At 33.9% G+C, this 26,373-nt stretch overlaps 2 protein-coding genes across 2 annotated transcripts in view; one reads left to right on the forward strand and one right to left on the reverse strand.

Annotated features, from left to right (window-relative positions):
* Positions 1–2,382: 2,382 nt before the first annotated feature.
* Positions 2,383–4,680, forward strand: LOC106662039. The gene is made up of 6 exons (XM_014385844.2): positions 2,383–2,644; positions 3,276–3,624; positions 3,690–3,804; positions 3,865–3,998; positions 4,079–4,274; positions 4,337–4,680. Exons 1-6 carry the CDS (start codon positions 2,491–2,493, stop codon positions 4,559–4,561), a joined length of 1,173 nt encoding a protein of 390 aa, XP_014241330.1. The 5' UTR covers positions 2,383–2,490; the 3' UTR covers positions 4,562–4,680.
* An 8,999-nt stretch (positions 4,681–13,679) lies between these two features.
* The window catches only part of LOC106661662 (DNA-binding protein D-ETS-4-like), a 55,656-nt gene continuing 42,962 nt past the window's right edge, over positions 13,680–26,373 (reverse strand). The window contains exons 4-5 of the mRNA XM_024225438.1: positions 25,892–26,027; positions 13,680–15,035 (exon numbers count right to left, since the gene is read on the reverse strand). Coding sequence (XP_024081206.1) covers positions 14,686–15,035; positions 25,892–26,027 — 486 coding nt within the window. The 3' untranslated portion in view covers positions 13,680–14,685. The remainder of the gene's footprint in view (positions 15,036–25,891; positions 26,028–26,373) is intronic.

Below are 26,373 nucleotides of genomic sequence, written 5' to 3' on the forward strand. Positions count from 1 at the left end.
AGTTTTTGGATTTGTGTAGTGTGCATTAAAAGTGACAATCTGTTTTTAATCCATTTGACGGAAATGAAGAAATATGATTATCCATATGATCAAATATTACTCAAGCTGAAAACCATATATAAAACTGTTACAATATATATATATTTTTTTAATAAAAGGATTATATTGAGATGTTCTTATGCAAAAAAAATCCAGGTTGATATCATCAGTATCCACCAGAGCAACGTTTTCAGCCCTTTTATGTACCTGGCCTGTGATTTTGCAGCACCTGATTACATAACGTTTGGCATGCTGGGAGCTTAGTGAAAATATTTTAAACATTATCAGCTGGATTTGTGTAGTGTGTATTAAAAGTGACGATCTGTTTTTAATCCATCTGATGGAATTAAAGAAGTATGATTATCCATATGATCAAATAAATATTGACTCAAGCTGAACACCATATATAAAACTGTTACAATATATACATATATATATTTTTTTAAATAAAAGGTTTATATTGAGATGTTCTTATGCAATAAAAAAACATCCAGGTTGATATCATCAGTGTCCACCAGGGCAGCGTTTTCAGCCCTTTTATGTACCTGGCCTGTGACTTTCCAGCACCTGGTTACATAACGCACAATTTTCAGATGTTGTTTCCTCTCTTGGCATAGTGACAAAGCCAGATATTGCAAATGACTACTTTTTATATTTCCTGAATGAAATATGCACATAGAGTAATAACTAGTAATAGAGAGTCTGCCATAGTGTCCTTCATGAACAAAAAGATACATAATGACAGATAGGTTAAGATATCTATAACTGATTTTAGATATAAAATTAATTGGGTCATCTTACGAGCAAAACCACCAATAGACTAAGCTAATGATAATTAAACTGCAGCACATTTAATGAAATTGCAGTTGTTACTGTTAATGTTTCAAATTTGCAAACACCAGCGATATTTATAATCCTAACCTAATGTATTTTTAGAATAGCAAAGCTGGATAAGTCAAATTTGGATGATATGAGATAAGTACATTTTCCACTAAGTTTTTAGGAAAACTATATTTGAAATTGAATCAAAGGTCTGAACTATAAAATGGGGGCTGCATTGACCTAGGTGTTGATAGCACTAAAGCCCAACCTTGTTGGCCGGATGGATAAGACAGAGGTCTGACAACACCCTGGGCTGGGTGCTTCTCGAGGCCTGTTGGTAATCTATTGTTAACTACACAAAAGTTTGAATTGCCAACGGGCTGTGAGAGATAGATTCAGCTCTGCACATGTATGTGCTTGTGTGTGCATGCATGTGCTTGGTTGAGCTTATTAAATCAGTAACCAGTTTTGCCCTGATGGTGCAGAATTGTTAACACGAATAATTGAGGGATCAGTCTTTACCTAATGAAGAGACGATGGATGTGAATGGTAGATAGTCATATCCATCCTGATTCTGTGAAAATAAACAATGCCACTTCTTTGTTCGCTTGGAATTTTTTACTATTCCATTCATGCTTGTACCCATTAGCACTTGGGATAATCAGTTGGAAGACTCACTTCTAATCATGACCAAGCATGGAAAAGGACATTTTGGAACGCGTGGGCACTCTCAACACAACAGACAAAAATGACACTTGGACACGGAAAACAAACACTTTGACCCCTGAAGATGGTCTCAACAAAGATTGAAACATTGGCGCGATAAAGAAAATGTTTTTCTAAAACCTACATCACACCAAACTGCATCTCACAATCTCAGAATAAACATTTTGGACCTCGATCAACTTTTGAAGATTTTTTTTTATTAATCAAAACTCAAATACAAACGGATTCTTTGCTTTGATTTGTAAGTGGCATTGTTTTATATTTGGAATTTTTTTTCCCAACTAAATTAGTTTATTATTTGGAAAGATCCATATTAATTTATTTTTCCTTTCTACTTTTTTTTCTTCTTACAATTTAATTTGGCCTTGGTTGTTTTGGGCTTTTGGCTGAACATTCTGCTGGACGAACGCCTCCAGTTGAATTTGATTTTTGGTGTACATTGAGGAAGTTCATGATTTCATGGATAATAATTATATATAGTATCTGGTAAAAGTTGCAATTCTTTACTGATGATTTAATACCTTCCCATTGACGTTTTTATTATTTTAACTGTATTTTTACATTCACTAAGTAACTTGTGGGCAAATGTTGCTGGAAAATGTTTTAAAAGATTTGGTTTTTCATCATTGTTCAACAAACATGAGAAAATGATGTTGCATATTTATGGTTATTAAGCAATAAAATAATGAAAAACTGAAGTTTTTTTCATTTACTTTATTGCATTATTTCTTTGTCCACCCATTCTTTCTTACTCAGCTGTTCCTGATGTGGTATTGTCATAGAATATATGAAGCATATGTTTTTTTATTATTTATTTACAAAAGCTAACTTAGATACTGTAATTGTTAGTTTTTTTGTTGAATTTTAGAAATAGAAAAGTTTTAGAAAACACCATTTCCAATCATGATGCGAAATATTTATTATCTCCCTGGGAGCAAATGTATGACATTGCAGACGAAAACGTTCTACAAGAACACACAAGAGGAAATCTGCGTCATCGCTCCCAAGAGTCTTGAAAGACCGTTAAAATACGTTCAATACGTTGATCGTGGCACAGGTACAAAAAGACTGGAGTAACTTTATTGTTTTTATTTATTCAAAATTAAAATGTTCAAAATAATTGATGATCTCAGATTCATAAATATACCCAATAAATTGTGGGGTTACTCCATTGGTCTTTGGGGTGATGAAAATGTAATCTGGTTGTTACCGATCATCCGCCTATTGTTGCTGGTTTTGTCTGTCAGACACATTTTTATCATGGGGACCTAGCACTGAAGATGACAGACCAAACCAGAGAGGATAGGCATATCAAAATCATTGGTAATGATCAAATTACAAAAATTTGTGAGATTCGTCCATTGGTCTTTGGGGGTGATGAAACTGTAATCTGGTCATTACCGATCATCTTGTCTAGTGTCGCTGGTTTTGTCTGTCAAAAACATTTTGAACATGGAGACTCAGCCCTGAAGAAGACAGACCAAAACACAGAGGATAGGCATATGAAAATTATTGGCATATGACCAAATTATAGTAAATTGTGGATAAATGAGGTCATTATTTAATCATTAATGGTGAACTATTTGTTTTGATTTTTGTGGTTTCCTTTCAAGTTCTTTTTCATTAGTCTATCTGGCATTGATGGATCTTTAATTTTCTGATATGAATTTACAAACGTCCATTTACAGATAATTTGATGCCCCCTTATCCGAATGCGGTTTTCTCTGGCAATCTAAGAGAACTGCCCAATACCTGTGGTCAATGTGGGATTTGCTTTCGTGGAGAGACATGCAGTCCATCTTCCGCACATGGTACAAGTGGTGGAAAAGACACTGGCGGTTATACTTGTGGCGGAGGCGATACAAATGCATGTTGCCACAGAAAGAAGAGAAAACGGCTTAACAAGAACAGCTTTCCTTACTGTGTGAACGACAACGTTTTCATCGAGCATCACGGGAGGTTCATGAAGGCACCGAAAGAACTACTGATGAATTCCGAATACAAAACGAGAACTTGCTATTTGGAAGACCCTTGGTCGTAAGTATCAAATAAATGTAAACATTAATTGTTCAAAAATAAACATTTTGCTTTTATACATTTAGAATTAATGTCAACTCACTTCTTGATCTGTCGATAATGCTTCAGAAAATTTGTACGTACATCGGCAGAGTGATGATTGGATTTCTTGGAGGAGTGTGCCTTGTTGAATTATTGCTTGTTCGTATTCGATAATTTTTCATTTTATGTCTTCTTTTTTAAATTTTTATTGTACTTCAGGTTATGTCATACATGACAAAAAGTGAATATGAAAAGTTTTATGAATACTATGTCATTTACAGTACAATGTCAAATCAAATACATGACTTGTTGTATGTTTTAATGACAATAACACTAATCTCTTTGTTTGACTGGTAAGATCTATTATTATTATTATATAACGTTAAATCATAAACAAGCATATTGTAAATAAATTATTTTTTGTAATTTGCAGGCTGGATTTAGGCCATTGTGACAGCAGGCATCTCACTGACAGCTTTCGTTTTAGAAAATTGACATATTTGACGTGCATTTATGTAATGTCTTTTCTAATTCTTCTCTCTTTGGAGTCCGTATGCAATCATATTTCATTCAAATATGACAATGACATAAGCAAATCCATCAGCAGGATGGAAGTTGAAACTGATAAAGTACGTCATTAGCATAACATCAAGATACAGAAAAAAACCCTAAATAAACTGTAATATTCTAGGAACTCTTAGAGAGTGTGGACGTATTCAATTCAATGTCAGTGACCAAGGATGCGATACTCCTCCTAGCTTACATGGGCCTAGTTTCAACGATGACTGATGACTTGTTCCTCCTCCATTTGATGTCTCTGAAGAAATACCAGACAACAGATAGAGACCATTTCTATGAAATTTCAAAATATTCTGCAGACCCACTCTGCACATCATTATTGTCGGGTGTTAATTGAACAATTGGAATCGGCAAAAAAGTGTTCTTGTCATGACGTTTTTAAACGATATTTTATTTTTTGGATGTTAATGAAAAACTGCCTAATGGCATAGTGTAGAAATAGATGAAGTCAGCATATACTATTTATTCACTAAACAATTTTACAAATGAGTTTAATTAATATTATATTAACTTAATAAACATATAAATTACTTAGGATAATTTAAAAGAGATTAGTTTCTTAATCTAGGTCTGATAAATCTACGAGGCAAGAAGGTGCAGGGGCTGGAGTGTTTGGCCTCAAAACGAAATACTCAGAATCCATGGGAAAGTACACCAGTATTTTCCAAACCGAAATCCACACAGGTGAGAGATTTACTCAATTCAATTTGAGTAGAGGGTACAAAACCAAGGACATACTTATAATGTCGGATAACCATTACCAGAGATCAGACCATTACAAACATTATTAACTTAAGGATGGTTGGCATAGATTTGAAACTTTTGAAGGAGATGACATTACCAAATCACTCCCCAAGATAAAATGGTCCAAAATTTTGGGGTTTGTGAACAGGTCCAAGAGGTTATGCAGGACACGTGAGCCGACCAAGTCCCGGACCTTTTAGGGATGGGGTACGAGTCTACCCAGGCATTTAACCCCTCGGGTCTTGGTCGCCCATCCTGCATAATATATATATATAAGGATGGTTGGCTGATTACAAACTAAACAGATTAGGTAGTTGTGCAAAACAAGGTTACATTTTACTGGGTCCCAGGACATCCTGGATCCAGGACCTTTTTAGAGATCCACACAATCGATGGGCATCTTAGGAAAGAAAACACGGTGAAAGTGAAGAAACGATGGAATTCACTCAAGACACAATCCAATATTATGTAATTTTGTTGTTGACAAAAATAAATGAGACGTTGTGAAAGAGAGATGGTGAAAATATACACTCAAAGACAAAAAACCGTATACTTGTATTTATTTTCCATAATTACTAGGTAAAGATTAATAAAGGGATAGTGAGGGTTGGTAGTCGGGGTCGGAGTGGTGTTAGTGGTATGGGACATGGTCGCGGGGTTGGGCTCGGGAGTTTGGACCGTGGGTTTAAGATTATAGCGGTCTGGTGGAAACACCGACGTTAAGCGCTCCTCATAGGAAGTGTGTAAAAGGAAAAAAAAGACCATCCTTAAGAAAGGGTAGTCACTTCAGTCATTCAGGGTAGCACAGTCTTTTGTCCTGTTTGGTTGAGTATTAAGAAGCTCGTCTACACCCCAAGGTACCGATGTTGCAACATCCATTCCAAAATTAATGTTAATTGCGCTCATGATCATTTTTGTATAACATTTTGTAAACACTATGTAATAAAGGATGTCATTGCGTATTTAGTTTTTTAATCTTAATCATCGCGATCTTGAATCTAGAACGACTCAATAAAAAGACGCAATAAGATGATGCTAAGTCCAGTGTGCTATAACCTATAAGACACACTAGACTTTTAAGACCTTGCAGTTTGTTTTGTGTCTCGTTTTTCAGCGTTTCTGGTCACCCTACGAGAGCTCCACACCTTTTTGCTGCATAATCTCTGGCCAATGATTAGTAGCGCCTCGCCTTATTTAGCATATTACCTATATACACGGGGACAGGGGTAGCCAATTGGGCGTCCGACTCGTATCTGGGTTTGAATCCCGGCACAACCCATGGTTTTCTAATTGAGTATAAAAGAAGTATTGCAATGAGTATGACCCCTGTTCTCTTTATGACAAGAATTACATTACTTTTTATATAACTTCTCCACTTTTTGGTCAAGGGTTAGTTTCTTTAGAGAAGGTTATGGCTTTATCTTGTAGAGAGGATGATTTTAAGTTTAGCTTTCTTCTTCTCATAAAAAGTAAGTGAGATGTTTTCCTAGAGATTATATTTAAACCCATTTTCTTATACCACCTTACTACAATATTTAGGATAGTTTTAGGATAGACTCTGAATCGTCAGGGCGTCATAAAATTTTCTCTTTGTGGACCACGTCATCTAAATAAACTACGTTTTTCTTATTTGTTAAGCTCTGTGATAGATCATCAACTACTAGAAACCGTAGAAATTACGATGGTACATCTCCTTGTTAGGTGCTTTTTTATTATGAAATGGTATAATCGCACCCTGGTTAACAGACCCCAGATGATGCTAGTGTAGGGTATGCTATTAGTAGATAATAAAATTATTAACTTAATATTTCCACCCATCAATCATCCTTAAAACAAAACGAATAATATTTTCAAATAATCTTTATATAAGGTATATGTTGAGACAAAAAAGTCAGCGTCACGAGCGGGATTCGAACCCACGACGCTCGGCTAAATACGCCCCTGCTCTACCACTTGAGCTATCCTGAATTCGCTCCACTAGGACATTAACTTTCCATCTCATCCCAACCTTTCGATTTTTCTCTCCTTTTTGCCATTTTTCAAAAGTCGTGTAATCTATTCGATTCTCGGGGACAAAAGAAATGACCACGGAGAGCTTTACTGAAGATATACTCCATTTTGCTTATTAAATCCATTTGATTTCGTGTCCAATTGACCAAATAACCTTTTTCAATTAATTAATCTTTTATATAAGGTATTGGTTGAGGTAAAAAGTGGATGGAAGTCGCGATAGCTCAAGTGGTAGAGCAGCGGTGTATTTAGCTGAAGATCGTGGGTTCGAATCCCGCACGTGACACTGACTTTTTTATCTCAACCAATCTATTCGATTCTCGGGGACAAAAGAAATGACCACGGAGAGCTTTACTGAAGATATCCTCGATTTTGCTTATTAAATCAATTTGATATGGATAATACAATACCTTATATAAAGATTAATTAATTGAAAAACGTTATTCGGCCAATCGGACTACGAACTCTAATGAAAATGAATAGTGTTGATCTTGTCAGCAGTAACTATGGAAATAATTAGAATTAATTATAAAAAGTAGTAGTAAAGTAGGTTGAGATGGGGAGTTGGAGTCCAAGTGGATCGAAGTCACGATAGCTCAAGAGCAGCGGCGTATTTAGCCGAAGGTCGTGGGTTCGAATCCCGCTCGAGACACTAGCTTTTTCATTTCAACCAAAACCTTACATAAAAAGATTAAGTAATTGAAAGAAGTAATTTGGTCAATAGACCACTAAATATAGTGGAATTAATTATAAATAGGATCTTGGTGGTAGATTTGTGGTACCAATTCACAGCCTGAATCGCTAGTGGGTTAGAGTACTTCTAAGCTATGTTGAGAAATTATTTTTTTATTGTAGAATAAATTAAATTTTAAACTTTTTAAACCTTCTGATACTACAACAATTTCGGTAATGAAAAATCATAATTAAATTCTGGTGATCTTTTTCTAATTATCTTTTTCCATATTAAAAATGGCTGGAAGAAACCGTTTTAGAACAAACATTGCACTTTTTAACTATCATTTTCGGGTTTTTCCCGGCTACAGAAATTGTTGACAGTAGTTCATTTTTAAATAATGATTTCATTGTCGATTGTAGTGAAATGTGTCACTCTAATTGTGATTTTAATTTTCTAAAGTAGTTATATATAATGTTCTTATGTTCAAGCATAACAAATTGTCTCTCCTTGAATCGAGAATTGTTTACAAACGCCTAGGAAGTGAAAGTAAAACGTGGGAGGCCTTCGAAGAACAAAATATGTACTAGGATCCAGGCTACCGTCGAAGGACGCAAAGGGCAAAGAAACGTCTTGAGACATGTTTCTTTTTGATTTACAATCTTTTCTGCCAGTCGTGAAATACGGTGAAATAGAAATACGGCCATAAAGGATTTTATATTGTTCAATTAATAAAAAAGAAACGAGGAAGGAAGTGTTGACTGAGGTTTTTTCTTGCTTCACGTGGTGAGAAGAGTGATAGAAGATTCCGTTCTCACATTGACAAAATATGGGTCACGTGTATTAACCGAGAAAAATACATCATAGGCCAAGGGGGAAAAAAACACTAAAAAAAGCATTTTGTTTAAATTTAAAAATTTCCAGTTGGTTTCCTGAAATATTGATCAGTAGGTCAAAGAGTCGCACTTTTGGGACTTTAACTCCCCAGGCAAGAGGTCTTTTTACATAGAAAGCACGACTTGGCACTCGCACAATATGCCCAGCCCTGATTTGAATTGGGTATGTTTCAAGAGAACTTTCAGCTTTCTAAACATTCCGATTGTCTTTATTCCAGACCTTTGTAATAATGGAAAACCGAGATTTACGCCTTCGTAAAACATTAGGTTTACATATTGACAAGTTTTTAAAATAATATAACAATTCTATATATAATTACAAAATGCCAAATGACATAATAGTTATTATATGTTGTGCTAATAAAGCTTAATAAAAATTAGTGTTCTATATGTGGGCAAGATTATGTTGATATAAAATGTACAGAGGGAACGAATTGAGATAAAATAAACTTCTCACAACCTCTTTTTATTTTGGTTGTATGCTTCAAGAAAGGAACTTAAGATTTCTAAACATTTCAACTGTATGCAGAGTGAGAAGTTTATACCTCGGAATTAAGTAAGTCTAATAAATAAATTTACAATGCTTTTTTTCCGAATTTTAATAATAAATCCTCTATCTTTGGTTATAGATTATTCAAACTAATACTTTTATATACAACTTATTTAAAAAAAAAAAAAGGATTTTTGTAACAAAATATAAATATTAAGCGCTTAACAGTTAGATTTTATAGTAAAACCCTAGACAAAAAAAATCTTGAGAAATCTTATGTCAACCTTACCTCAAAAAATTACTGATCAGAAAAAGCTCACAAGTGTAAATTTACAAAATAAATGTATTAATGAATAACTGTTGTAAAAATTATGACAGGGTATAAAAAAATGTGAAACATCGTAAAAAAGTGTTCAAGGTCTATTGCCTAGTAAAGTCAATGAATGCTTTATTTACAGCTCAAATTTTGTATTTTTTTGTAAATATGTCTGTGACTTCTTTTGTTCATGTTAGTATAAAATATACTGAGAGATTCTTATTTTGATTGTATGCTTCAGGAAAAGAACTTTCAGAATTCTAAACATTTCAACAATATGCTCAGTGAGAAGTTCGGAATTAAGTAACTCTAATAAATAAATTTACGACAATGGGTATGACAAAGCTGAAACCGGAATTTTAATAATAAATCCTTTTTTCATTATAGATTATTCAAACTAATACTTTTATATACAATTTATTTTAATAAAAAGAATTTTTGTAACAGAATATAAATATTAACCGCTTAACAGTTAGATGTTATAGTAAAACCCCGAGACAAAAAAAAAAAAAATAACTTGAGAAACGTGTGGTGATTAGTGACCGTTAATCGATAATTATTCAGAAATCGTGAGATGCGGTCTGGTGTGATGTAGGTTTTAGAAAAACATTTTCTTTATCGTGCCAACGTTTCGATCTTTATTGAGATCATCTTCAGGGCCTGTGATTTACAAACATTGTTTACATTTAACAAATACATTTAGGATGTGGAAAAGTGAATTTATGCAATGCAAAATATATTTTTTTATTCAATCGAAGTATTTCTACTCACACAAAATATTTGTCTTCTGTGTAATTGTGCCATTCTTGCGTGTCGTGTCGAGAGTGCCAGTGAGATTTTGCTGTTTTATGTTTATTTATATACGTTGGATTTTGAAGTCTATCTCAACCTACAACCGTTCGATTTTCCCTCCTTTTTGCCATTTTTCAAATGTCGTGAAATCAGTATTGGATTCTCAGCTACTTATGAAGTGGCCATGGGGAGCTATTAGTACTCTGTTATCCGGCGTCCATAGCCATCAAAATAGGATAAAATTCAATTTCTTCAAGCGATTTCCAACAACTTTGGCGATAAAAACTCAATTATGGACGGGGACTCGCTAAACATAACTAACTTTTCTAAACACATAGATATTGCTTCATTAAATGTATATTTACATTAAACTTAATAGCCCCTATTTTTCAGTATCTTATATATGGATCGTGGGGAATCTTTTTTCGAAACACTTTGAAATAGTCTAAGTCGGAATGTACATCGTTGGCCCAGGAAAGTATCGTTTATAAAATTCCTGGGCTTTATATATGTGATAATTAATCAAAATTGTAATAAAAATTGGACAAGGGGACTAGAGAATAACTCATATTGACCTGGATAGTTTAAATCTGCATAAAATTGCTTAAGTCTAATCACTTAATCGTTAGAACTGGTTGTTACCCTGGCTTTACAGCCAGCGGGGATCATTTCACAACGTCCAGTATCGAAATTCGGCTTAGGACGTTTTTCCTTTTCCATCAAATCAAAAATTAATTTAAAATTTAACGTTACGAACGTTATACACGGACATCTTTGTGAAGGGTGGGTCCTGTTGATTCAAAAAATGGGAGAAAAGATCCTGGGATTAAGTTCATCAATCAAACACCTACCAGGCTTCCGTTGTCTTCTGAAGAAAAAGAGGAACATAAAAGGGAAAAATGAACCCACAAAGCTTGCTGTGATTTTTACAACGTATGTAGATTGAATGTACTTTAAACGTTAAATCGTAAGTTATGTTTCTTTTCTAATTGTAAAACTTTCATGAATATTTAATTTTTTACAACTGAAATACTTGAATAATTTTTACAGACCTTGAAGCTTTTATAAAAGCGATCGTTTTTACTGTTTCGACTGCATTTGCAGATTAGCCGAGTTTTTCAGCGCGTTCCAGCTGTGCCGGTGCTTAGACTTGATTCGACCGATGCTCGTAAACAACCGTTCTCAAGCTTGGAACATAAAACTTGAAAACTTTATTGCTCCTAAATGTCTAAAGGTATGAAATAAAATTTAAAAGGTGAACAATCACCGTTTTTTTTTCAACCTACACAGAAGTGTGAAAATCGCAGTAAGAAATATTTAAACAATCGAATAAAGAACAGGATTAAGTGTTAAAGTAAATCTGGAGTTTATTTATTTTTCATTGTTTTTGTGAAGATATAAAAAGTTTGATTACTTTTTCACAATCTTTATCTCAGTATTTTTAGAACATCTCTAGTAAATATCCAGTCACTGTTATTTTGAATTATATAAAGAATTTTATTAATTAATCTTTTTGTAAGGTATTGGTCGAGATAAAAAAGCCAGTGTTACGAGCGGGATTCGAACCCACGACCTTCGGCTTGATACGCCGCTAACACTTGAGTTATCGTGACTTCGATCCATTCGGACACTTCCCATCTCAGCCTCACCTTTCGAATTTTCCCTCCTTTTTGCCATTTTTCAAATGTCGTGTAATCATTTGATTCTCGGCCACAAATGAAATGGCCACAGAGAGCTTTAGTGAAGATATATTTCATTTAACTTATTAAATCCATTAGCCATGGATTTCTTCAAAATGTTACAAAGTGGCAATCTTCTTCTGTTTTTGTAATGATCACAAAAACATCTCTCATGCGATTGCTTGGCCTTGAGAGGAAAACAGTAGCTATATAATCATCAAGTTCATAAACATAGTTTTCTCTTTTTTGTTTTTGATGCTTAGGGAATTGTCCTCCACTTACGAACTCCCTTCATCATTCATGCTCCTTTCTTTTCATACTCCATCTATCTCTGCTTCTTGTCTATCTTTTTTCCCTCGTCCATCACAGATTCATCATAAATTATTTCTGTTCACCTATGTTTGATTCCCCATCACGTCCAAATTTGAATGATCTTGAAAAACCTCACGAATTTGTGTTTCACATTTTGTGTTGATTAGTTAATTGCTACCTTTCTTATGTCACTAGTTTCATTTCTATTTTGGTCCTATTCTTCCTTTTCGCTCTGTTTTCACAATCACTTGTGCATCCATAGGCTCGACATCATCACTGCTATGTATTGAGACCAAGGCTGCAGTCATCAAGATTGCCATCTAATTTTATCCGGGAATCTTATTTACAACTTGGACATATGTTGCCTTCTTGGTCGACTTTTTCTTATTTGCCCAACTTTTTAGTTTCTTTGGCTTTTTCTTCAGTAACTGCTTTTCAGATTTTGTTCGTTGTTCTTTTTTTTTCAATCGGGTCAACTTTTGTTCTTCTTTTTCTTTTTGCTACTTAATAGACGCTTCCTATAAGGGAGGCAAAAAAAAATTTAGTTGATAAATCTAACCCGATCAATTTTAAGGACCCTTTAAAGCCCTTAAGTAAGGATTTTTATAGCACTGAAAATATACATTGTTGGGATGGATTACCCTGGAGAATTTTTTTATTCTTCGCGTGTATAGACGGACCCAGTGATCCAGGGCTAGTTTGACATGATAATGTTGTAACTAATTAAAATTAATTGATATCTCACTAAATTATTAAATTTAAAAATTCATCATTGGATGGTTGATTTTTCATCTTTCCTATTCAATCCTTCCTATTTAGTTAAAAGCTTTTTTCTTCAATTATTTCTTCTTGAACGCTAGAGCATAAAACGCAGATAACACGAAGTCCATTTTGGAACTGGTTGAAAAATTAACCCCCTGTGAGGGCACACCTTGCAACGGAATTGTTTAGAATAAGAATTCGTTCTTTCTGGCTTGTGGAAATTTTCCAGCTCGTATTCTGATATACAGTAGGCCAAAAATTGGTCAAACATTTTCAGTGTCATTCCATAATAAATTTTTTTCATGGGGTGGCTGCTCAAATCCCTATACAATTTTTGGAACTATCCCTTTATCCAGCTGTGCCGTGAGCTATCAGCAACGAAAGAACAAAAAAATGCATTATGCATAATGATTATTGGAGATCGTGAGATGCGGTCTGGTGTGACGTAGGTTTTAGAGAAACATTTTATTTATCGTGCCAACGTTTCGATCTTTATTGAGATCATCTTCAGGGCCTGGGATTTATAAATATAACACCACACATTATGCATAACGCAATTTTTACTATTTCGCATCTGAGGTTATTCCTTCTTTCCAAAAATGTCCCAAAAGAACGATTTTTCTTTATAAAAGTTTATTCATTATACACAATCATATAAAAAAATTGTCAAGTATGCATGCAATATTTAATAATTATTTATGAACACAAACTTTGTTGTCAACCTAGTTTGGGTGAATAAAGATAGATGTTATTGTTTCGTATGTACGTTTTTATTTTTATTTTTTAATAAAAGATACACAATAAACTTTGAATAAAATGAGTAACAAAACAATCACATTAAAAAAGTATTTTTCCTTTATAAAATATAGAAAAATATATGTGAGCAAAAAAATAAGTCATGGCTTTATTCTAGTTACTAGATATAAATTAATTCAGGTGTTTGTTTAAAAATATACTTTTATTGAAAGATCATTAAACAAAATATTTATATACAAATAATAATAATAAATTTGAAAATTGGTAACAATAAGTTTCAATTAAAATTTTTTTTGCCATATTTTATGGCTGTTTTCTAAATTAACACCGTCATTGAATATCAATTACAACTACTGTTACATGACTAATTAAACATTAAATGATATTTAATATCATGAAGGTGTAACTCACCGTTGAAAAATAACCCGACAACCAGCACCTTTAGAATTTTTATTTTTGTTCTAGAAAAAGTAAAAACATTGGAATGTATATTTTAAAAAAATTCAGTTTAGTCTATTCTACTTTTCTCCTTTTCCTAGGTAGATTATTTGTATGTTTTTAAAAATATTGTTAATCTTATTTACAACATTGTTAGGGTTTGTTCATAGAACTTACAATAATAAATATATCATAGATATATGGGAACCAAGTCACTGACGTTTCAATACCTATGAGGCGGACGCTCTTGCCACGAGACGGGGAAACGCGCAGACATAACGCGGCCCCGTCAGAACGCCCAGGCCGTTTACTCCGCCAGCAAACAAAAATAAATCGTGAGCTCCACTTTTATGGATCACATAAACACAAAAAGAACATATTGGAAATTACCTTCCAAAAATTTGAGATAATATTAAAAAAAAATTCAAAAATTATTTACAAAACTTGCCGAAAATGGCATACACTTGATTTCCCGAGTTGATCGGCTCATCGGTTATACAAAAAATTATAACTGAAAGCGACCCGGACGGGAAAGAGGAAATTATTTACATAAAGACTTCTCGTACGATTGAATGAACAATCGGTAGAGAAGTCTAAAGGGAATAAGGGTGGCAGAACTGGTAGACGAGGCGTTGAGACCGCTCCGTCTTCTTCATGATGCCCTTTTTGTAGTATTGCCGTATAGAACGGGACAGTTTGTCGTAGTTCATGGCCGGCCTGTTCTTCCTCTTGCCCCAGAGCCTGGCCACCCTCACGGAATCCTCGATTTTGAAGACGCCATTCTGTCTGTCGACCCACCGGATGCAGTTGCCGTAAGTCGCCGGAGACCCGAGTAGCTCCTTGAGAAACTGCCAGAGGTGGATGTGGGACCCACCGCCGCTGCGGCTGGAACTGCTCTTGGGCGAGGCCTGGGAAGAATCTCCCATTTCGTCTTCGTCTTCATCTGTGAACAATGTGATAAATTTCAAAAAATATTCCAAACAGCACGAGTAGTGAATAAAAGTTAACGAACCTAATGTACATATAAAATATACATTTTTCCCCAACAATATTCATCAACTACATTCCTATTTTTGCTATTTTTGTTGCTAACCATACTTCAGACTGTACCTCGGCAAAAGGTTTAAGTACAATTCTCAAACTGATCTCAAATGCGCCGATTACATCTTAAGATTCAAAACTAGGGCCTAGAATAGTCCTTTGATTAGAATTTCTGTGCCTAGTCATAACTGGCAATGAATTTACAGATATAGCTGATAAAGGAGCAGCAATGGCAAGAACGACCATAGAGGTCCCATTCCTCACCGAACTTGCTCAATTCAGTTACAAACGCTTCGGACTCGTACATTTGAATGATCATGTAACCTAAACCGTCCCTAAACGCGAACCTAACCTAATCTAAACCTAACCCAACTAATGCACTCCTGTTAACCGTCACGCAAAACAAGCTGTGTTAAACCTTGTTAAAATCCCATGCCCTTGAATCGTAGGATCATACCTAGACTCCATCATCAGAGACTGAAGCACGATGGTCATAGGGAAGGACAGAATGGAAGGTGACAGTTATGTCCGCAATTATCGTTACGCTCATAGAATCAAACGACTGAATGAGATGACTTTAAAATCTACAAACACTAGGATTCTGAAGAAGAGAACCAGCAAGTCCAAACGGACCATGGAGGGTTCATGTAACGTGTCTGCGTTTTTGTGGGATTCGCTGTACAAGTCACGCCCTCAACGGTTCTTGTAATTTAAAATAAGTACGACATGCGTGCAAGAAACAATCACGCGTCTTAATCGTTAATAACGAAGACGTGATGATTCACTGATGTGTTCCCGAAGCTGATACGATCTGAACACGATAATAGTCGGATCAAATGATGGAATAGATAATAAGAGAGATATAAGGAGGCGTCAGTGGCCGCAACGGTTTAGGCGTTGACACGGCGCTCATCGCTGTAAGGTAAAGGTCCCGAGTTCGAATCCAGCGGCCCTGCATTCGAACCCGACATACTTACAAATGGGCTGTTTTCCAAAAACACCGGCGCCGTCACAATAATGCGTTCAGATATTTTTATATGAAAATGCAACAGATGTGTATTATTTATAAGTTATAATTCAACAATAAACTTTCAATTCAATTAAAATTGTGATTTTTTTCAGCATAAAAACAAATAGTTTTTTGGTCATTTTGGCCTGCCTGCCCTCGATACCATCACAATGAGGATTTAAATTCACCAAATTACTTAAAAGTCTACCGAACAATTTTAATAACTCATTTTGAAAATAATTTAGGCATTTTTTTCTTTTTTGGTTCAATGACTTGAAGTCAGTGAGAACGGGGTGAGTCATGAAGTGAAATCCGGAAATATCTAGGAGTAAGAGTGAATTCTTATAATCGTTTAGGTTTTTAATTTTACTTTAACTTTCATAAAAGCCTAAATCAATTTGTTCTTCCTTTATTTGAAACCAACAAACATTTGGTTAACCCGTTTACCATTCTCTTAGCATAAATATTTAAAAAATAACGCGTGAATTTTTACGATATATTTTATAACAAACAATCCAGCAGAGATTTAACTGTTTGTATAAAAATAATGAAGTCAACAGTATAAATAAATGTGTGGTGATTAGTGACCGTTAATCGATATTTATTTAGAAATCGTGAGATGCGGTCTGGTGTGATGTAGGTTTCAGAAAAACATTTTCTTTATCGTGCCAACGTTCGATCTTTATTGAGATCATCTTCAGGGCTCAAAGTGTTTGTCTTCTGTGTAATTGTGCCATTCTTGCGTGTCGTGTCGAGAGTGCACTCACGCAAGAATGGCACAATCACACAGAAGACAAACCCTTTGAGCCCTGAAGATGATCTCAGTAAAGATCGAAACGTTAGTCGACCGCATCTCATGATTTCTAAATAAATACAAATAAACAAAGGGAATTTGCAACTTACTGGTAAATTATTTCTCAGTTTAACTCTAAGTAAAGATTACAGCCAAATTTCTTATTTAGCCTACCAATATTTGTTTTTGGCTTACTTATAATAATTATTTTGATGAATAAGTGGGTTTTTTTTTGGGGGGGGGATTTTCCTAGGGTGAAACACCTTTTTTTTTTTTAAACAATTTCTCCGTTTTTAATGAATTTTTGTTTTCTCACTTCAAAACTGTTTTTAACATATATGTATTGCCATATATGCTATTTTGAAAGAATTCTTCAAGAAATGTACTTTTTTCCGTTTTCTGTCATATTTTAATTATTCATTTGTCCCTTTAAAACTTTTTTTCGTATATTATGGTATTTTTGTAAGAATTCTAAAAGTAAAAGACCTTTTTCTTTCTTTCTGCCGTATTTTAATTATTATTTTGTCCCTTTAAAACTTTCTTCGTATATTATGGTATTTTGTAAAAATTCTAAAAGAAAAGTACTTTTTTCCCGCTTTCTGTCATATTTTAATTATTAATTTGTCCCTTTAAAACTTTTTTCGTATATTATGGTATTTTGTAAGAATTCTGAAAATAAAATACCTTTTTCTTTCTTTCTGCCGTATTTTAATTATTATTTTGTCCGTTTAAAACGTTTGACATATATTCTATTTTGAAAGAATTCTTCAAGAAAAGTACTTTTTTCCGCTTTCTGTCATATTTTAATTATTATTTTGTCCCTTTAAAACTTTTTTCGTATATTATGGTATTTTTGTAAGAATTCTAAAAGTAAAAGACCTTTTTCTTTCTTTCTGCCGTATTTTAATTATTATTTTATCTCTTTAAAACGTTTGACATACACATAATGCTATTTTGTAAGAATTCTAAAAGAAAAGTACTTTTTTTCCGCTTTCTGTCGTATTTTAATCATTAGTTTGTCCTTTTAAAACGTTTGACATACATTATGTTATTTTGTAAGAATTCCAAAAGTAAAATACATTTTTCTTTCTTTCTGCCGTATTTTAATTATTATTTTGTCCCTCGAAAAATGTTTTTAACGCAGGTTACACATAACTTTTTTTGTTTTTCGAAGTTTTGCAAGGATATAAAATTGTTTTACGATTTCTTTAACCATTTTCACTCTTTTAATGTAGATTACACACCCGATTCTTTCATTTAATCCCAGGGTAAAACCATTTTTCTCCCCTTAAAGCTAGATTATTAAAATTATTGTGTTATAACTCTAGAAGATGGCATGGCGTTATACATTATTTTCCTCCAAAAGTAACTGCTTTGTAGTTTTCTTTCTTAAAATAAAAGTATTTCAATTCAACTCTAATTCTTGAACCAATCTTCCAAACAGGAGAGATGGTCCTGGGGATTTATGAAGGCCTCTTTCAAAGCCAATCGGATTGGCAAAAAGGTTGGCAAGACAGAGGAATGAATGCAGTGTATAATGAAAAGAATAGGACTAAGGATGCTTCCTTGCAAAACACGCCTCGGCATAGTCGATTAAACAAAAACCTATGGTAACATCTCCCTTTCCGCCCTAACGTAATTATTATTTTATTTTTTAACCTGAAGAATAAGCATAGTTTTGTATCTTTAATTGTTTAAATGTATGTTTTTATTAAAGAATTTCATGATTAACATTCTTTTTGGATTTTGTATTTTCTTTTCGCAGTAAAATCAGTTTTTTAATCCTCCATACTGTACTGTATAATAGTTTATATTCGGTTAATTTTGATATACAGATTTTGGTAAAAGTAAAGAAGGGGGCTGAAGAAAGAAAGCGTCCACCCAAGAACGACACCCACTACTAACAAGCTGTGTTGGCAGAGTGAAAACAAATAGCGAATTCTGCTGAATCGGATCCGATGATAGTAATATATTCAGCGTTGGTTTTAGCGTAACGGTTGGGCTTAACGCCTCGTCGCTTATTGGTGGCTGTTCCCTTTTCCTAGATGGAAAGTGAACCTTATATAATTGAAATCTGAAGAAATGAACGTCAGGAGATAATAGGTAACAACTTTCTTCTGTTCGGGGAAGCCCCAGTCTACGTAGGTGGACGTTACGCAACGATCCTTGAGCACTGCCGGTTCGATGGTGAGTCATAAATGCTCAAAAGAAGAATAGTTCAGCAACATAGAGTTGTTGGTTAAAAAGTTGGTTAAAAAAAGTTGAATAAGCATGAGGTTTTTATATAGTCAATTAAGTTTTAATGTAAATTTAATAATGTTTTCAGGTTTGAAATTGGCCCGAAAATAGGTTTAAACAGAGCTAACAGGGTTAACCCAAAGCTCGTGAATACTCCTACTTCTAGAAAAAAAGATCTCACACAATTAAAGGGGTAAAAAGGAATAAATTTATTTGAAAAAAGGTAATATATGAAAAAGTAATATACCATATATTTCATGTTATGAAAATAATTAAAAATCTTATCTGAAAAAATCTGTGTTAACAAACAAAGGGCTATCCAAAACTTAGGGATGGACTCCTTCAACCTGATGATGAGCTAAGGGCTCGAAATCCGGATCATTGCAAAACAACGTACTGTGTGTAAGAACTATCTTTTTAAAAAGGAAAGGCTATCCATTTCAGCTATGAAAAAAAGCGAGAATATACGGACCAGCTTGGAAAAAAGGATCTTCGGTGAGGTCACAACGGAACGACAATTCTTTACGTTTTTGCCGAGATTTCGATGATTATATCGTCATCATCAGGGCCTATTTATTTTAATTATATCAATTAAAAAGAAAATTAAAAAAACGATTATTTTTCTTACTTTAACTCGAAGAGAATTGACATATATCTTGAGAACAAGAAACTACATTTATAAAAAGATTTCAACACTCATCGAGTTGAAGTAAAAAAAATTGTTTTTTTAAATGGTATAATATGTTCTAACTGCGATATTTTCCTAAAATAAATATGCCCTGATGATGAGGGTATAATCGTCGAAAGCTCGGCAAAAACTTAAAGAATTGTCGTTCCGTTGTGACCTCACCGATCCTTTTTTCCAAGTTGTTCAACAGCAGGTCGATCTCATCTTTATACAGAACAGGTTAAATTTATGAAAACAAACGGTTCCGTTAATTTTTAAGGACAAAAAATACGTTATTTTTTGCGCAAAAATTTTAGTACTTACTAAGTTTCTTCTAAAAGGAAGTAAAAATTGTAAAAATTAAACATCCTTTTGAAGTGAGCCTCTTTAATACTTTCTTGACTAAAGAGAAACTTGTAGAATAAATTTTTACCAACAAATAAAATAAAATATATTTTGCTTCAGCTGTTCTGGCGTAGGTTGGAGTTTTAAAAATTCTACAAAAATAAGATATAACGAAGTTGCATTAAAAAGAACGGGCTTATTTCATTTTACTTTTGAAAATGTCTCCATATTACTTTGATAAAAAAATTATGTACGAATATTTAGAAAATCAAACAATATTTTTTACGATGATTTCGGTCCGAGTGACTGTGAGGCAGACTCAATGCTGAAGACACCAATCATGCTGATGAGCGTCTGATAATACAACGAGATCAAGCGGACCAAGTTGTTTGTCCTTTTTTTAAACTTATCCATGCTAAGGTAATTGTATTATTATTATTAATTTTTAAGGGCGTTTTAACGTCTAAGGTCATTTCACGCCCTAACATCCAAACCTTCTATCTTAGGTTAGCTATATCTCTTCTGACTCCAAACACATTGTATTATTATTAAGATTAAGAATTGAAAAAATTAAATCAATATTTGAAAGACGGACCAGAATTTAGATAATTATTCTAAATGTTTCTGTACATTGCTGTTCAAAGAGGCTTAGGTGTTGAAAAGGTCAGACAAATGAATCAATATTTATGATACTAATTTTGGTGAACTCCAAGACCGACTTGACTCTGAAGAGAATGTCTTAAATGTCTTAAATTACAGCGAGAACAAGCGGACCAGGATTTATGTACTTTTTCTGAATTTCTTCCGCTTATTGCTACGGAAAAATATTCTACGATAAAAGATTACACAAGAATATTTAGAAAACCAATCAATATTCCTGTCCTTTGATTAGTGCATATGGACTCAACAAAATTTTTTTATATATATACACTATTTTTCGTGATCCGCTTGACCAATTAATATCATTCAATTAATTAAGGTTTTTAAGATAAAAAAGTTTCACGAGCGGGATTCGAACCCACAACATTCGGCTAAGGCTTTATATATTATATATATATATTTTTTTTACGAGGGTTCGCAACAGCAGTTTTTAGGTAGGAAATATTTAATCTATTAAATTAATATTAAATAGGATATATTTCTACATATATCGAGTATATTTTTATCGATATATTTGTCTGTAGATGTTTGAAATATATCGATATATTCGTTGAAATGTATCGATATATTTATTTTTTATTTACGAAAAAAATTAACTTACAAAAACTTATACGTTTTTCTTATTTACTATTGGATAAATAATTACATAAATATCCCTGTCTGTGCGTCAAGTTGGATTAGAGACATCGATATATGTACATAACTTTTTTTTCCTTTTACGAGGGTTCGCAACAGCAGAGGTTATATTAACCCTTGGGGTGCCGGTGTTTTTGAAAAAAAGCCCATTTGTAAGTATGTCGGGTTTGAATGCAGGGCCGCTGGATTCGAACCCGGGACCTTTACCTTACAGTGATAAGCGCCGTGTCAACGCCCAAACCGTTGCGGCCACCGACGACCTGCGATGCCGTGTATTAGCGAGAACGATCGGACCACGATTTATGTACTTTTTATCTGAATCCCTAAATTGCCACGGTCACAGATTACACAAGAATATTTAGAATATGCATCAATATTTCCGCTGATGACTTTGATTGAGGCAAGCAGATTCAATGCTGAAAAGAGCGAATGTCTTCAAATGCAGCGAGATCGGCGAAATAGAATTTATTTTTTCTGAATTTTGCCTTAATTTCTAAAGCAAAAAAGGATAAATGGAAAAAATCGACCAATATTTTATTTTGATGGTTTTGATCAGAGGTGCGATTGAGGCAGACTAAACGGTAAAAGCTGATAAACGTCTAACGCAACGAGAACTGGCGGACCGAGTTTTTTAGCTTTCCTTTTTGTCCAATCGCTGGGTAAATTAGTACCTAGGATTGTAAGAAAGTTGAGAAAAAGCACGAAAAAAGTCAACTTTAGAAAATGTAAGACTGGCAAACTAAATATCCCAATTTTTCGATGATAATAAAATATGAACACATTTTTATTGTTAGTAGTTTGACATTCAAGAATGAAATTCTTTACACGTTGCCCAAGTGTTTGCCCAAAAATCTCAATAACCTAACTCGGATTCCAAAGATTCCAATTATAAAACAAAAATAAATTTCACTTAATGCAATCAGTTTTATTTTATATATTTATTTTTAGGTTTTTTGGTTACAAGTGTGCCTGCGGGCCGGCTGAATCGTTGAATAAAGCGAGAAAATACGGACCAGGAAATTACTCCTTGAATTGCTAAGGCGAATTAAGACTTACGGTTGTTAGAAGGTCGAGAAAATTGCAATCCTTGCATGGATGCCAATTATTTTTACTGTGTCACCAGACAAGCACGAGAATAAAAAAAGAAAAGATATCATTTATTTTCTTATAAGAAAATAAAAAAGTGAAAGAAACCAAGGAGGCAAGCAACTCTGACACTAAGTGGCTTAATAGTGACAATTAGCGGGTCAATCACAAAACGGCGCCCGAGGTGGCTCATTAGCCATTTTGAAAAGAAGCCGTTTCGAAAAAGAAAGACAGAAAAAAAAGACGAAAGAAGAAGCGGTGAAAACTGGTTTGGTGGGGACCCAGTTCTCAAGTAGTTTTTGTCGGGCGGGTTCCAAGTAAGTAGAAAGTTAATAAGTGAGCGGTCCAATCATGTTCAGAATTAAGGACAGCAGTTTTTAAAATGGGGGGCCGTCAGAGGATTTTTAAATGGCCTGGGATGGGAGTGGAAGGACGACGGACTAGCGGATTGCGCGGAATTAATTTAAATGGCTCTTTTGTGATGTTAATTTATTATATATCGACTTCTTTCTTTGTTTCTTTATGAGGACCGGGTGTTAAAAACAATAACAAACTTGGCCCGGAGCCGGAACTTGATTGCTAAGACACAAACCAGTTTTAAGCATACATTTCATGACCCATGTAATTACGCTTTCAAACTTTTTCCCCGTTTTGTTTGATTAAAGACGATTAATCCAACGTAGATTATACATTAGTTATGCTTTCTTCAGTCTAGATTAATTTTAAAATTAAATAGACAGTCAAATTATACCATTTATGCCATAAAATCATTATAATCTTAATTACGCGAACTCTTTGTATTAAAATATGCATCAAGGTTGCATATAAATTATTAAAAATATAACAACTCGGACGATTTTTTTAAAATTCAGACTGCATTCAAGTACAGTTTTAATTTTAAAAACGTCAAGATTTTTCACGGCAGAACGGTAATCAAGCCTGATTAAGACTGGAAGTTTGAAGTTCAAGTGCGTCTAAATAGAAACCTCAGTGAATCAAGCAGACGAGATATTGCATTTGAACACCTTCTAACTTCAAATTAACATATTTTCACTTCAAATTATCCATTTTTATCTTAAAATGATATTTTTTTATATCTTTACATAATCCCTTTTTAACTTCAAATTAACACATTTTCACTTCAAATTATCCATGATGCCTTTTTAATTTCAAATTAACACCTTTTAATTTAAATTAACATCTTTTCACGTCAAATTATCCATTTTTATCTTAAAATGATATTTTTTTATATCTTCACATAATCCCTTTTTAACTACAAATTAACATATTTTCACTTCAAATTATCCATGATCCCTTTTTAATTTCAAATTAACACCTTCTAATTTAAATTAACATCTTTTCACGTCAAATGATCCATTTTTATCTTAAAATGATATTTTTTTATATCTTCACATAATCCCTTTTTAATTTCAAATTAACTCATTTTCACTTCACATTATCTATGATCCCTTTTTAATTTCAAATTAACCATTTTCACTTCAAATTATCCATGATCCCTTTTTAATTTCAAATTAACACCTTCTAATTTAAATTAACATCTTTTCACGTCAAATGATCCATTTTTATCTTAAAATGATTCAAATTAACTCATTTTCACTTCACATTATCTATGATCCCTTTTTAATTTCAAATTAACCATTTTCACTTCAAATTATCCATGATCCCTTTTTAGTTTCAAATTAACACATTTTCACATCAATTTATCCATGATCCCTTTTTAATTTCAAACTAATACATTTTCACTTCAAACTATTCATATTTAACTCAAAATTATTCATTTTTGTCTCGGCATTATCGCTTTCTAACTAAATAATCTTATGTATGTTTTTCCGTAGCAATAAGCGGAAGAAATTCAGAAAAAGTACATAAATCCTGGTCCGCCTATTCTCGCTATTTTTGAAGACGCTCGCTCACTTCAGCGTCAGGTCTATCTTGCAGTCCACCAAAATTAATATGTAGTTTAAATATTATTCAATTTGCTTGACTTCTTCACCACCGCAAGTCTTTTGCAGCCGAACATAGAAAAATTTAGAAAAAATCTGATTAGACTTTCCTCGCTTTGTTATTCGGTATTTCGCTGTGTCTTCAGCGTTCAAGCGATAGAAAAAATACTGAGTTTTTTTTTCAAATTTCAATCTTAATAATAATACCGTAGCAATGTATGGAAAAAAGTACAAACTGGGTCCGTCTGTTCTCGCTGCTTATTAGGAGTTCGCTGTCTTCTGGGTTGTTCCGAGTCACAGTCCTCTGACCGAAGGAAGCAGAAGGAATATTGATTTAATTTTCTTAACCTTCTACCACTGTAAATATTTAGCCGTAGTTACCCATCAAGAAATTAACAAATAGATAAAAATAAAGTAAATAAAACCGAAATACCGCTGATACTAGCTGTATTATTTTATTATTTAAAGCCTGAAGTCATTGATTTCATGTGGTCAGAGTGCGATATTCAAAATTAAATAGTGCCTATGTGTAGAAAATAAAACCGCTTGCAAATTAGGGTGATATGTGGCCAAGTGAACTTAATTTTAATAAATGTTGCTATTTGCTAGGATATAAGTGATTTTTTTTAAGACAAAAATTAAAAACCGTCCATAAAAAATTCATTTTATGTGTTTCAATTTTCAATTTTCTGCTTTTTCATTCTAAGCGCCATAATGCTTTTTCTCTAGAGAATTCTTTTAAATTATGTTGATTTCGATCGTTCATAAATAAAAACACTTCTGCCATAAAAATTCCGATAGATTTTGAGAACGGAGATAGCTGGGCGAGGACGGGAGAGAAAGTACGTCGTATTTTTAAAAGGGGGGGGGGAATCTTATCTTTATTTATTCCCATCGAAAAATCCACTCGAGTGACTGGTTTTAGAAAGCCTTTTCCTTTTTAAAATTTTGCCGAAGAGGTGTCCGAACGTCTGGCTAATTGTGATTCAACCCGACCGGTCCGAAGCCCGTAGGAGCTTTCTAGCCGTGCGTATCTCTGCGACTGTGTGCGTTTGCAAGGCTGCCTGTGACGCAATTTATAGACGTTCTTTCTCGGACGGCCGCTCTCACCCAATTAATTCTGAATAAGGAAAAGGCGTGAAAAGCGGTTTTCACCTGGGAAAACGCAGTTTTCAAATCCCACCGCAAAAGGGGAAAGCTCGGCGACTACGGGGAAGTTGTAATCGGTTCTAATTAAACGTACGTTACCCAAAACAATCCATAGTTATTACAATTAAATAAATAATAAACTCGATAATAATAATTAAATGAAAATTTAAAATGAGTTTTATGGGAACAAAAACTGTTAAAAATAACTTACCGTCTGATGGCTCTCCCGAAGACGATCCTGATCTTGTGGTAGTGGTTTCGTGAAGAAGTCCGCTTACGTCGACTGCAGTCTCGTCCATCGCGGCTGCTTTCCACAGTTCCAACTGTGCGAAAAGGAGCCCCCCGCACTGCAACCATACAATTTTTCAATAAAATAGAAAACAAAATTTAATTGTTGTTTTGGTCTTTGTATCACAACCGCATGAACCACTATCGAAATGAGATCAATCGCACATCTCGTTAGCAATTACATCACGGGATAAACAGTGTGAAAATTAACCAGGGAACACGCTTACCCGATTTTTATTTATTTTTTATTGGCCTTATGATCTTGCATATTAGCCATAGTACGAATTCTTGTGTGTTCAAATTGGGGGTTATCGGGAAAAAAGGGCCAGAGGCGACGGTGGGAATCGAACCCACGACCGCGGCGTGAGAGTCTCTCATGCTAACCACTCGGCTACCGCGGTCCCT

This window comes from Cimex lectularius, unplaced genomic scaffold (genome assembly GCF_000648675.2).
Source record: "Cimex lectularius strain Harlan isolate CLEC.00 unplaced genomic scaffold, Clec_2.1 scaffold29, whole genome shotgun sequence".
Taxonomy (NCBI): Eukaryota; Metazoa; Arthropoda; class Insecta; order Hemiptera; family Cimicidae; genus Cimex; species Cimex lectularius.